A 14,444-nucleotide genomic window follows, 5' to 3' on the forward strand; every position below is an offset into this window, starting at 1 on the left:
CCCTTCATTTCCAAATTATTACAAATATCAATTAACGGAGCGTTTGGATTCTTGGAGTTATCGTGTCATTAGCCTAGGATTTACCCTTTTAACCGTAGGTATTCTTTGTGGAGTAGTATGGGCTAATGAGGCCTGGGGATCCTAAGGAAACTTGGGCATTTATAACTTGGACCATATTCGCAATTTATTTACATAGTAGAACAAATCCAAATTGGAAGGGTACGAATTCTGCACTTATAGCTTCGATAGGATTTCTTATAATTTGGATTGGTTATTTTGGTATAAATCTATTACGAATAGGCTTACATAGTTATGGTTCGTTTACATTAACACCTAAATGATTACATAAAATAAAACCTTCATTTCATGAAGGTTTTTACTTTTATGTTTTATTTGAGAACCCCTTGAACGCCTTCTCAAAGGGTTCTCAAAAATTCGAGATAGATCTAATTATACTTTTTTACTTATTTCTGCATTAATAGAGCAGACGAGTAAAAAAAAGCAAACCTATTTAGGATAATAATTGGATAACAGAGCCTCTACCCTGTCAACAGATTGGGAGAGAACAAAATCTGGATACATACCAATTCCTATTACTGGTAAAAAGATATAGATTAAAATAAAGAGTTCTCGTGGTCTAGAATCCACAAAATTTGCGTTTGGAACATTAAATAGCTTGTATCCATAGAACATCTGGCATAACATAGATAATAAATAAATAGGAGTTAATATCATTCCAATTGCCATTACAAAAGTAATTAGTGTTTTTGGCATTAACAGAAATTTTGGACTAGCAATTAGTCCAAAAAATACTACTAATTCTACGACAAAATCACTCATTCCTGGTAAGGCAAGAGAAGCCATTGAAAAGCTACTAAACATGGTAAAAAATTTAGGCATTGGGATAGATATTCCCCCAAGTTCTTCGAGATAAACAAGACGCATTCTATCAAAAGCGGTTCCTGCCAAGAAAAAAAAGTGTAGCACCAATAAATCCATGGGATAATATTTGTAAAATAGCTCCATTGAGTCCAATGTTGGTTATGGAACCAATTCCTATAATTATGAAACCCATGTGAGATACAGAGGAATAAGCTATTCTTTTTTTGAAATTTCGTTGACCAAGAGAAGTTGAAGCTGCATAGATTATTTGGATCGCTCCTATTATTACTAACCAGGGCGAAAATAGATAATGAGCATGAGGTAACAATTCCATGTTGATCCGAATCAATCCATATGCTCCCATCTTTATTAATATTCCTGCTAAAAGCATACATGTACTATAATGTGCTTCCCCATGGGTATCTGGTAACCACGTATGTAGGGGTATAATCGGCAATTTGACAGCATAAGTAATAAGGAAGCCAAAATATAAAAGTATTTCCAAGGTTGCAGGGTATGATTGATTAATTAATCTTTCCAAATCTAATCCTGGTTCGTTGGAACCATATAAGCCCATACCCAGAACTCCGATTAAGAAAAAAAAATGGAACCGCCTGCAGTATACAAAATAAACTTTGTAGCTGAATATAGACACCTCTTCCCCCCCCCCCCCCACACACATGGATAAAAGTAAGTAAACAAGAATTAATTCTAACTCTCACATGATAAAAAAACATAAAAGGTCTCGCGAAGAAAATAATCCTATTTGACCACTATACATTGCGAGCATCAGGAAATAGAATAATCGCGAATTCCGTGTAATTGGCCAAGCTGCTAAAGTAGCTAAAGTAGTGATAAATCCTGTCAATAAAATAGATCCTAATGAAAGTCCATCGATTCCCAATCTCCAGTGGAAATCGAAGACATCTATCCATTTATAATCCTCCTTTAATTGGATTAAGGGATCCTCCAGTTGGAAATGATAACAGAACGCATAAGTCATTAGAAGGAATTCTAATAAACAAATAGATATAGTATACCACCTAACGACTTTGTTTCCCTTATGAGGTAAAAAGAAAATTAATGAACCTGAAAATATCGGCAAAACAATAAGTATTGTTAACCAAGGAAAATAACTCATGATAAAGTGATAAAGACAAGATACGTTTTGACCAGAAAAGCCCGTGCTCGATTATTTCGAGCACAGGCTTCTTCGGTAAAGAGGAATCAGACGATTCGAGTGAAGTTTTTTGTAACGTATCAATAAGATAGAGCCATGCTACGTGTTGTTTCAGGCCCTAAATAAACGCGAACACTTAAAAAATCTGTCGGGCAGGCAGATTCACATCTCTTACAACCCACACAATCTTCGGTTCTCGACGCGGAAGCAATTTGCTTGGCTTTACATCCATCCCAGGGTATCATTTCTAATACATCTGTTGGACAAGCTCGTACACATTGAGTGCATCCTATACATGTATCGTAAATTTTTACAGAATGTGACATTGGATCTATAAATTTTTCTTTTCAACATAAAATTTTTCGATCTGGTAAAAATGAAATTAGTACTATAATGAGTCATATGTATTGTAGACACCAGACGAAGCAATGGTTTATCCAAACTTCAAAAATAAAAATCTATTTTTTAATCTGTTTGTGAGAAAGCGTGAAGAGAGCCAACAGACTTTAATTTTGGATTTCAACAATAAGAAATAAGAAAGAATCTTACGAATTGTACAGACGTATTCGAATTAGCCAATAAATTGGCTATCGTCTTTTCAATATAAATTATTGCAATATTCAAATTGCAATATCAATGAATTACAAATACAAAAATTCATTTAAGTGAAAAAGAATACTATGCAATAATCTACTAAAAATGGATATTCTCAAATAATACTAAGAAAATAGTATTGATTTCTATTTATTTTAATATGTGCGCCTTTGTCTAGAGGATTCTATGTCTAATTATGCAAAAGTCTAATTATTCAATAAATTAGATTGATTGATATGAGTGGATTTCCTATTACGATGGATGGAAGAAAGAATGGATAGTCCAATAGCGGCTTCAGCAGCTGCAAGGGCTATAACAAAAATTGCGAAAATATCTCCTTTTAATTGGCGACTATCAAATAGATCAGAAAATGTTACGAGATTTAGATTAATTGAATTCAGTATAAGTTCAAGACATATTAGAGCTCTAACCATGTTTCGGCTTGTGATCAATCCATAGATACCAATCGAAAATAAATAGACACTCAAAAAAAGTACATGCTCAAACATCATTAACTAACTCCTTATCAATCTCGATTCATTTCAATACGAGGGCAAGAATTGAACCGATTCAATTAATTACAATAGAACAATTACACAACAAAAGAGAAAAAAGGAGGTATTTGTTGGCAGTAGATGGATTTTACTAAATCAAAATTGTGATTCTTTAGTTATTTATTTTAGATTTGCAATTCTTATAATTTGTACTTTTTCTAAGTTTTCTTATTGCCGAGCCATAGTAATTGCACCTATTAAAGAAACTAGAAGAATTATGGAAATGAGTTCAAACAGAAGATAAAAATCGGTTGCTAAATGAATTCCAATTTGTTGAACATTACTTATGAGACCCTGTTCTACTATTTGGTTTGATCTTGTAGTCCAAAGAATTCCATACCACGACATATCTGGGATAGTAGTCATTAGTGAAAAAACAATAGTTGTACAAACGAGTGAAGTGAACCCATCTCCAATAGTCTAATAATTCTTATCTTTAGACCATTCTAAGCCATTTACGAACATTACAGCGAATATGATCAAGACATTTATGGCTCCCACATAAATAAGAAGTTGTGCGACAGCTACAAAGTAGGAATTTAATAAAAAATAGAATAAGGATATACAAACAAGAACTAATCCCAGCGAAAAGGCAGAATAAATGGGGTTGGTAAGTAATACTACTCCTAGACCCCCTAGTAGAAGAACAAATCCCCCAAATAGCATAAAAATCTCATGTATTGGTCCAGGTAAATCCATTATGGATAGAAAGAAATTAATAGTATAAATTTTTTCATGAACTGACTAAAACTAAAGGATTCAAGGAAGGAAAAAATGATTAGGGTATTTTTTTGTGTATAAACTTATAGTTATAAATTATATTATATCACGAAAATCTAGTCTGATTTAAAATAAGAAATAATTTCCAATAAGCAGTAGTTTTTCTTTTTTCTTTATAGTTTAATTTTAAAGTTTAATAAAGAATTATTAGATTTTTATAACAAAAAGACAAAATCAAAGTTTAATAATCAGTAATCGTTCTTGAATTCGAAGATTTTTCTTTGTTTATTTTAATTTCAGACGAATTCCTAATTGTTTGAATTGTGTAATCTCCCATTATGGAGATTGGTAACCGACTTCAAGCAATTTGATTGTAATTCAATTCATGACGATCATAGGTAGAAAGTTCATATTCTTCAGTCATTGATAAACAGCTTGTTGGACAGTACTCAACACAATTGCCACAAAATATACAAACTCCGAAATCAATACTATAATTAAGCAATTGTTTTCTTTTAATATCCTTTTCAAATCTCCAATCCACAACGGGTAAATCTATCGGACATACGCGAACACATACTTCACAAGCAATACATTTATCAAATTCAAAGTGGATTCGCCCTCGGAAACGTTCTGGTGCAATTGATTTTTCATAAGGGTAGTGAATTGTTATAGGTAAACGATTTGTGTGGGATAAGGTAGTTATGAAACTTTGACCTATGTACCTTGTAGCACGTATTGTTTGTTGACCATAACTCATGAACCCAGTTACCATAGGGAACATATTCATTCTAAATATCTATGAAAAAGATATGTTTCTTTATCTTGTTTGAGAGAGCTTTTGTGTTGAAAATATTCTTACTATTATTGTATTATCTTATTTATAGTGAAACAAGTTGAGAAGAGGTTGTTAATAAGAGATTGCCCAGGGAAATAGGTAAAAGAAATTTCCATCCAAGATTTAATAACTGATCCATTCTCATCCTCGGTAAAGTCCATCTTATTGTGATAGAAATGAAGAGAAATAAATAAGCTTTAGTTAATGTAATAAATATACCCATTGTCATTTCCAAAGTTCCAACTGCTTTATTCATTTGGAAAAAAATCAAAAAAGGATATATAGGGAATAGATAAATTCCACCCGCCCAAGTAGAGAACTGTTACAAATAAAGAAGAAACTAATAAATTGAGGTAAGAAACAAGATAAAATAAACCATATTTGATACCGGAATATTCAGTTTGGTAACCTGCTACTAATTCTTCCTCCGCTTCTGGTAAATCAAAGGGTAATCTTTCACATTCTGCCAAAGAAGAAATTAAAAAAACCAGAAAACCTATAGGCTGACGCCAAATATTCCATCCAAAAAAACCGTATTTTGACTGTGCTTCAACTATATCAACTGTACTTGAACTGTTAGATAATCATAGTCGATGATAACATCACAGTTCCCACCGCTATTTCAAAACCGTACATGAAACCTTAGCTTCATATGGCTTCTCTATGATCAGAAAAAGGAAAGGACTGTTTTGTTCCTAGCCCCGGGGGCGTAGATAGAATTAGATAAAATAAAATAGATTTGAAAGTCCTAAATTAGACCAAAGGAATTCCGTCTGCTAGAATAAGAAAAAGCGCTTCCAAATTGATCTCATCCTTTATAATATAATGAAAAATTTTCTTTGTTCAGTAATAACTTAATCTTGGAATAAAACACTTGTTACTTGTTATAGGAATTCAATTAATAAATGGAAACAGTTGGGTATTAGTTCATGAGCAATTCTGCATGAATATGGATAGAGGAAGGAAATGATGAAAAAAAATTCTAGTGCACTCCATATCTTTTTTACTATTCTTCTTTCCCCAGGGAGGGGATATTTAAAAAGAAAAAATGGATAAAGGGTTAATTCGTTCTTGATAGCCATTTCCTTAACAAGTGAATGTGAACATACTCTGGATCGGAATCCGAAGAAAGTACTACTTGATAATTTCTACAAATTGCAAGTCCTTATTATGATTCCTTTTATGGGCAAAAATCTCTAATGTTTTAGATTTTCCATTACTAATCCTTTATGTACTTTAGTGTTCCTAACCCTTCACTAACTTTTGGTGGATTCTTCTTATGGATTATTAAGTTATAGTAATAACTAGGAGTATTCTAGTAATGGAATTCCATATCGCGAATCCTTTATTCTTGGCCGCTTCAAGATATGATGACTAATTAAAAAAATATCAACCTTGGGATAAAGAGTTTACACTACTTATGTTTACTTCCACTTTTTTCTTGTACGTAGGAAATGAGATTCTTTTTTCTTTTTACTACAAATTTATAAGCTATTTTGTTTCACTCATATAGCTATCTAGTTTAACTTACCAACCCAAATACTAAATAAGAAAAGGAATATAAATAGTTAATGGATTTTATAGGAAAAAGATCTATTTTAACGAATCACGCGTAGAGATGTTGCTAGCACACAAAAAGTTAATGGTATTTCATAACTAATGGATTGAGCAGCAGCTCGTAGACCGCCTTAAAAAGAATATTTATTATTTGAGCTATATCCTGCCATAAGAAGACCAATAGGAGCTATACTTGAAATGGCAATCCATAAAAAAACACCAATACTAAGATCGGCTAAAACAAAATGATATCCCAAAGGGATAACTAAAAAACTTAATAAAACTGATATGACTGCTATAGAGGGTCCAATACTAAATAAAGAAATATATCCTCGGGATGGCAGAATATCTTCTTTAAAAATTAGCTTAGTCCCATCTGCTATAGCTTGAAGCAGGCCCAGGGGGCCAGGATCAAGACCTTTTTTGTTGGCTCTTGGAAAGTGTTGGCGATTCGATTCAGCACTGTGTGGGCTTTCAGTGTCGATTGCTGCAGCAGGTGTTTGTGTTTGTGCTAGTATGGGGGACACAATATTTCTTCTGCTGAAATTTACTTTTAGCTATCAGTATTATGTGGAACAAATAGCTAAAGAATACTTTGAGTTTGAAAGAGTATTCTTAGTATCTCCTTGCTTTTTTTTCATTTGAAGCCTTTGCAACCACAAGTTGATGTTGGGGCTACAGAAATGGATCACACACTGTTCCGGTCCATTAGTATTTGATTTTAGTCAAGTGTTGAGATTACCAATGTTCAGTCCACCATAAGCTTTAGTCTTTTGTTTAGTCCATCATTTTGATCATGGGGGGCATGAGTTGATGAAGTAATGTGAAGACTTAGGTCCTGTTCTAATCTCCTCCAGCTTCTATCTTCTCAAAATTCTGGAGTGAATCTGTGCCGAACGGTTTAGGTCGTAGAAGCTGGAAACGAGATGTTGAGTTGGGCCATAGTGCAAATTAGAGAAGCCAGGGAAACCCAGCTCCACGAAAGCAAAAAGTGAGAGTTGAGAGTATTTACAGCGATGTTGCCACCGCCTAAGAAAACGATTCGTTATCTTCCCCCTCGAAACAGAAAACGATTCGCTAGAGGAGCGGCTCCCTCTCTCGTACATAGGGTTGGCCGAACTGGGCTGGCTCCAGACAGCCCATTATGGCGCTTAGGCAGGCCAGCGACGCTGCCAGCCCATGCTAGCGATGGAGAAGCATGGCGATGCTGCCTAACAGAATGACTTCGCTACGTGGAGCAAGAAGCTGCGCTAAGAAGCTGGATTCGTGGAGTTTGGAGAAGCTGGAGGAGATCAGAACAGGCGCTTAGTAGTTGCTTCTATTTCTTTACTCATTGTCTAGGCATGAGTAGATTAACTAATGTGAAGACTAGGTGACATCACATATAGTCAAGTGCACATATATAAGCAATGTTGACCCCTCGTTTCTTCACAATGTGAAGACTGGTAACATCGTAACAGTTCTTCATTTTCTAATTTCATTTCATAGTCCATCATTTTCATCATTGAGAGAAAATAAGTTATCTTTGTTTGTTAGTTTAATTTCCGGTCATTTGTATCTTAGTTAGCACAACCTTTGTAGGACCACAACCACTTACTTTTAGTATTTACTCATAATTATTCATGTTCATTATTTTTGTCCCTTCGGTCATCTTTCTTTATGTCTTTATGTCTTTAGTCTCTTCTTTCATCAATCATATTCAGTCTCAGTTCTTGTCCAGTCTCTTAATATCATCTTTTGTTCTCAGATTCCAATTTTCTTCTTTCTTCAATCAAATCTAGTCTCAGTCCTTGTTCAGTCTATCATTATCTTCTTATATCTCTAGTCTCTAGTTTTCATTGTTATTAGTACGTATATACTTTTTTTCTCATTTTCTTTCTTAGCCTGTTGTCTTCTCCTTTTGTATCGGCATAAACAATAATTCACAAAGATCATTTAGAGCACATAGACAAAAGCACTGTTGGCCTTGGGAAAGCCCTCCATGTACTAGATCTTGTCCTCGACATTGCCAATGGTCTCGTGGTTGTCGACCTCGAGGGTGATGGTCCTACCAATCAGCAACTCAGTCACGTAGATTTGCATCATCTCCTGGAGGCCGGGCATGGACCCGCACTCGATGTCGTAGTCTTCTACCGTGCGGTTCTGCTCTAGCCGTGTGCCGTCGAAGACAAGGTAATATTTATCTTGGACCTTTACCTTGACGATACAAGGTGTGAATCACGAACTCCACTTTAGCATCAATTACTGAATTCCAACTTGATAACCACAGGAACATTTTGTAGCACACGAACAAAATTAAATTAGACACGAGATGAAAATCATCGCATAGTATATGAACAAAGCAGCATGAGCTTCACAAAAAAATCTACAGATTCACTGACACTATCCGTCTCCATGGCACATGAAATGATTATATCCATGAGTAGCTCTTAGGGTTTAAAATAGTATATCAGTACGGATCACACACACAGTGGGCATCTGGAAAACGGGAGGGCACATGGGTTGAAGCAGAGGGGGTAGTCGAGGATGTCGAGGTCCATGGTGATGTCGGCGGCCGCCGCCCCTATCTTGCTCCTTTGCTAACGCCGTCATGCCCCGGTCTCCTGCTGCAGCAGTCCTATCCCTTCCACCCTTCCTTCCGGCAGGTGGAAGCACCAGAACCTAGCTAGTGGAAGGGAGCGGCGATGGGGCCACCCGCCGGACCCTCCTTCCCCGCGCTCCAGCTCGAGCTCGATGTGCAGCTCCTATGCCGCAACTCCTCCCCCCCCCCCCCTGCGGGCGCGCTCACGCAGGGAGCACACGCGCTCCTTTGCTACCTCTATGTGTTCTCCGTGCCACCAGACCACCTCCGATGTGCCGAAAAATCGCCGGATCTATGTGTTGTCGCCCGCATCATCGCCTCCGAGGATTGCCGGGGAAGGTCGTTAGGGAGGGGATGGGATGGAGGACGCGTGGTGAAAAAGGTGGGAGATGGAGAAAATAAGAGAGTCGGTGAGGCCAGTCTGTGAGTTCAATGGGTGAGGGAAAAAAGTTTGTGCACTCGCTTCGGGCGCCCGAGTGAACAACCGCAGAAAGTGACGTGGTAGCCATTCATGGGCCAAGATCCGTGCTACTTGATCAATGGTAGATAAAACACGTGATTCCAAATCCCAAGAATCCGATGTTTGACTTTTAACCCTTTTGTACCATGTTTCATATGAAAATTATCCTAACAACTTTCACCCTTATGCATACCACATCCTTAAAAACGGATATGAATGCGGATTTGGAACGAAAATTATTTATACCATTTACATCCTTACTCAAGTCTCCTATGTACTTCAGTATGTACATACACCAAATCAATTTTTTTTAGCAATATATACACCAAATCAAATAGATTGAGGGAAAGATTTTTTTTTTTTTGAGCCTGTGGCACGACTGGTACTGACTCGAGCCGAGTCGGCCCACGGACCGACTTGGACTTGGGTAGGGCACCGGCCCGATCCAAGTCCAACCGACCTCCTCTCTTCTCTTCACCTTGCCAAATTTGCGGCCCGCACCCCTCCAACCGGATCCCCACCCACCCCCACAATCGCTTCCGATCTGCCGCCGAAACCCTAGACCCCGCCGCCGCCGCCGATGGGATCCCCAACGGTGGCCCCCGCGCCCCTCCTCGCCGCCGCCCCGGACGGCGGCGAGGCGGACGCCAACGGCGACCACGAGCGGCAGCAGCAGCTCCAGATCGTCCCCTCCTCCGCCGTCCCCGCCCCCTCCAAGCCGCCCGAGCCGGCGCCGACGGTGGCCACCCACACGCGCACCATCGGCATCATCCACCCGCCGCCCGACATCCGCGTCATCATCGAGAAGACGGCCACCTTCGTCGCCAAGAACGGGCCCGAGTTCGAGCGCCGCATCGTCGCCCACAACCAGGGCAACGCCAAGTTCAACTTCCTCCAGCCCTCCGACCCCTACCACGCCTACTACCAGCACCGCGTCTCCGAGATCGCCGACGCGCCGCCCGCCCCCGAAGCCGCCGCCACCGACCCCGACGCTCTCCCCTCGGACGACTCCGCCGCCGACGGCAAGCCCGCCGACGACCACTCCGCGCCCTTCCGCGTCGGCCCGCCCGCCAAGGTGCTGGTGCCGCCCAAGGCCGAGCTCTACACCGTGCGCCTCCCCGAGGGCATCACCACCGAGGAGGTGGACATCGTCAAGCTGACGGCGCAGTTCGTCGCCCGCAACGGCAAGGCCTTCCTGGCCAGCCTCGCGTCCCGGGAGAGCACCAACCCGCAGTTCAACTTCCTCCGCCCCACCCACAGCATGTTCCCCTTCTTCACCGCGCTCGCCGACATCTACTCGAGGGTCATGAGGCCTGACGAGGGCGTGGCCGCCCTCATGAGGGAGCTCAAGGAGGGGACCAAGGACCTCACCACGGTGCTGGAGCGCTGCCTCAACCGGCTCGAGTGGGACCGGTCGCAGGAGCAGGCCAAGCAGCAGGCGGAGGATGAGGTTGAGATGGAGAGGATGCAGATGTCCATGATTGATTGGCATGATTTTGTCGTTGTCGAGACTATTGAGTTTGATGATGATGAGTTTGAGGGCCTCCCTGTGCCGCCTACGCTGGAAGAGCTGAAGCGCCGCAAGAGGATGGAGACCTTGGGAGAGGAGGAGCCCATGGAATTGGCTGAACCAGCCAAGGATGTTGAGATGGAGATGGATGAGGAGGAGATGCAGCTTGTCGAGGAAGGAATGAAGGCAGCAAGGCTTGATGAGAATGATGGAGGAGCACAAGTTAAGGTGGCCAGTAATGATGATGAGCCGCCTATGAGAATTGTCAAAAACTACAAGAGGCCTGAGGAGAGGATCCCTGCGGAGAGGGACCCGACCAAGGTTGTTGTCTCACCAATAACCGGGGAGCTCATTCCGATCAGCGAGATGGAGGAACACATGCGCATCTCGCTCATTGACCCCAAGTACAAGGAACAGAAAGAAAGAATGCTGGCCAAGATTAAGGAAACCACTCTTGCTCCTGATGATGAGATCTCTCGTAACATTATTGGTCTTGCACGTACGAGGCCAGATATTTTTGGAACCACCGAGGAAGAGGTTTCTAATGCCGTCAAGGCAGAAATTGAAAAGAAAAAGGATGAGCAGCCAAAGCAGGTTATTTGGGATGGTCATTCTGGGAGCATCGGTTGGACAGCCACTCAGGCAATGTCTGTCGGTGGAGAAGAACAGGGTGATGCCTCGAATGCTCCAGGTCCAGCTCCACTTCCCCGGCCTGGCATGCCGTTGCCCCGGCCTCCCCAACCACTTTCCTTGGTCAATGTTCCCCGATTTACACCCAATCCAATGCCTTATCATGTCCAACCCCCTCATCATATGCAAGGAGTTCCACCACATATGATGTCCAACATGCACCAACCTCTGCCACCAGGTCAACAACACATGATTAGGATGTCAGGTCCCATGGGTCATATGCCAAGTAATATCCCTCCGCCGCCTCCAGGCCATAATACTCAGTTCATGCCTGGTCCACCACGGTTTGCTATGCCCCCTCCCCCGCACATGCAGAACATGCCAACCATGGTCAACCCCATCGGAATCCCCCAGCCTCCACCACCTTTGCCTCCACAACCACCTGCCGAGGAGCAGCCACCTCTACCTGAGGAACCAGAACCTAAGAGGCAGAGAACAGATGATGCTTCTCTGATCCCAGCTGAGCAGTTCCTCGCTCAGCATCCGGTAATGTCTCTTTTCATATACTTCCACTCTAATCACGTACTTATCTTTCTTATTATTCTGCGCTGTCATGCTAATTTATTTGTTCCTCCTACAGGGCCCTGCTCGCATCTCAGTTTCTGTGCCCAACCTTGATGAAGGAAACTTGCGAGGCCAAGTTTTGGAAATCTCTGTCCAATCACTCTCAGACACAGTCGGCAGTCTGAAGGAGCAAATTGCTGGAGAGCTGCAGCTTCCTGCTAATAAGCAGAAGCTGAGTGTGAGGACTAGTTTCCTCAAGGACAATCTTTCTCTTGCTTATTACAATGTGGGCCCTGGGGTGGTCATCAATCTAGCTCTGAGGGAGCGTGGTGGGAGAAAGAAATGAGCTTTCCTTATCTCAGTTTACTCGCAGGACAATGCTTACAACCAAGCTTCAGTGGCTATCATGGAGATTATTTTTGTTGGTTGCTGCCTTCTGGATTCTTGTATCATGTGTTTTATAAGTCCAGCACTATGATCTGCACTATGTAGTTTCCAGACTTGTCTATGTTTCTTAATATGGCTACATATTGTTGGAGATGTTTATCCTTTTTATTACTTTTGTGTTACTCAAGAAAGCTAACGATGCCTACCTGCCTATTTGATAGTGCTCCAGAGTTCAGGTGCCTGCATTGGCTCTACCGTTTGCCTTCTAAGGTGTTCTTGATATCTTGAAAATGCACAATGCTTTTCCCCATGTTGGAATGTTCTGGGATGTCCTCTTATATGTATCTTTTGTGTTCTGTAGATGCTTCTGCACTGCATCAGTAAAGGTACTGTCTCTTCAAGTGCTTATTATGAAAGGTCTGTGGAAAGCCTATTATTGCAGTTCTAATTAAATTAGAGTTGTGGGTGATGGCTGATGTTCTAAATCTTGTTGACAGAATAGCATGGCATCTATCAGAGATCACTGCTGCTGCAATCTTGTAACAAGTATAGTAGTACATTGCTTATTGTGAACTTAATTATGCATGCAGTGAGTAGTGATGAGTATGGTTGCTCTTGCTGCTAAAAAGGCAGGCTGTGCCCTTTGTTGTGGTTGCTGGCGGTCATAAGTTGATTTCTGTAGGCTATGCATTTAATTTCATGTTTATTGTGGTGTTTTCATCCTAAGCGACTAAAAAATCACAATAGATGCTTTCTAGTTATTCTGAAGGCGGTATGTGTTTGGTCAACATAGGCATATATGGTTGTTTTGGTTCTGATAACGATTGTGTTCTTTTTTTAATGTTGTTAACCGACTTGTTCCATTGTCAATAATAAAATGAAGGGCAAGAGTAGGCACAATTAAGTTATGGTGCGACACTGTTTGCCATGTCACAGAAGTATCATTATGATTGTGCCTCAACCAAACATTTTCACTTCATGAAACCTTTCCCATCCGGCCATCCCTTGTAAATATCTGAGTTGGTGGTTGTCTGTTTGCCCCTTACCCATCCCCATTTAAAATTCAAACCCAACAACCTTTTCATGCCAAAGCTCATCGAATCTTGAGAGCAAAAGCTACCAGGGTTCGTCCAGTCTATAGACCTTGCACCAATTTACCCTGCATTTAATAGCAGTTCCTTTGTCCATAGTCTATAATTGGTAAATGAACGCGCCGGAGTGAATATCATTTGAGTAAACTATGTTCTATGTACGTTTTTTTTTGCTTCGGTAGTGTAGCACATGCATCTTAACTAGTTCAAATACAAAATGTGTTGTGAACTTGGTCATTTACTATTGTCTACAAATATTCTGATCATCTCAGTTGCCAGGATGCGACTTTGATACTTGCAGGTTTATAGTCTGAGTTGGCTTATATATCTCAAAGTGTATGGTGTGAGCATATCAACTAGATTAGGCACAACTGGAGAAAGATTAGACACATCATGTTTGTTCTTCTTTTTTCTAGTTTAATTAATGCATTGAAGAGAAAGATTTTCTTAGCATATCAACTAGATTAGACAAAACTGGATTTTGTATTCTCCAGTTGTTGTTAACTAAGCCCTGCTCTGGTGAGTAATAATAACCCTGTGGGCTTTATGACTGCTGAGCTTTCAGTTAAATCACCAGTAGAAGGCTTTATGCCTTGCGAGCTATGAGTATCCCTTTTATTCATAATGTAGATGCTTATAAAGAGTTGTTTACTATTCGATTTTTTCACACATCAACACATCAACACAGTACTATGAGTATCCCTTTCTGTTTTTTTTTAAATCTGTTTCTCTGTTTCTGCCTGTTTTTATTTCTTATAGTAGGAACTTAATATCCTTTACTTCACAGCTGTGCCCGTCGTATCCACACAAAGCCAGTTCAGTGGTTTTACTGAACGAGCTTAAATTACCATTTCTCCGATTGCATGAGCTTGCAAATACTCATGAAGTCATGATGA

At 40.5% G+C, this 14,444-nt stretch overlaps 1 protein-coding gene and 1 pseudogene across 1 annotated transcript; one reads left to right on the top strand and one right to left on the bottom strand.

Moving 5' to 3' along the window:
• Positions 1-2,087: 2,087 nt before the first annotated feature.
• Positions 2,088-8,428, bottom strand: LOC125547285 (annotated as a pseudogene).
• Positions 8,429-9,859: 1,431 nt separating this feature from the next.
• On the top strand, positions 9,860-12,625 carry LOC125546178 (probable splicing factor 3A subunit 1). Its single transcript, XM_048710349.1, has 2 exons — positions 9,860-12,052; positions 12,147-12,625. The coding sequence occupies exons 1-2, from the start codon at positions 9,947-9,949 to the stop codon at positions 12,414-12,416; spliced, it is 2,376 nt and encodes a 791-aa protein (XP_048566306.1). The 5' UTR covers positions 9,860-9,946; the 3' UTR covers positions 12,417-12,625.
• Positions 12,626-14,444: the final 1,819 nt, after the last annotated feature.

The sequence above is a fragment of the Triticum urartu genome, chromosome 3, assembly GCF_003073215.2.
Source record: "Triticum urartu cultivar G1812 chromosome 3, Tu2.1, whole genome shotgun sequence".
Classification (NCBI taxonomy): domain Eukaryota; kingdom Viridiplantae; phylum Streptophyta; class Magnoliopsida; order Poales; family Poaceae; genus Triticum; species Triticum urartu.

Bases quoted from the DNA above. Each gene is read 5' to 3' on its own strand.
- LOC125546178 (XM_048710349.1), top strand. From the start codon at position 9,947: ATGGGATCCCCAACGGTGGCCCCCGCGCCCCTCCTCGCCGCCGCCCCG. The intron at 12,053-12,146 runs GTAATGTCTCTT...TTCCTCCTACAG, and splicing joins AGTTCCTCGCTCAGCATCCG to GGCCCTGCTCGCATCTCAGT.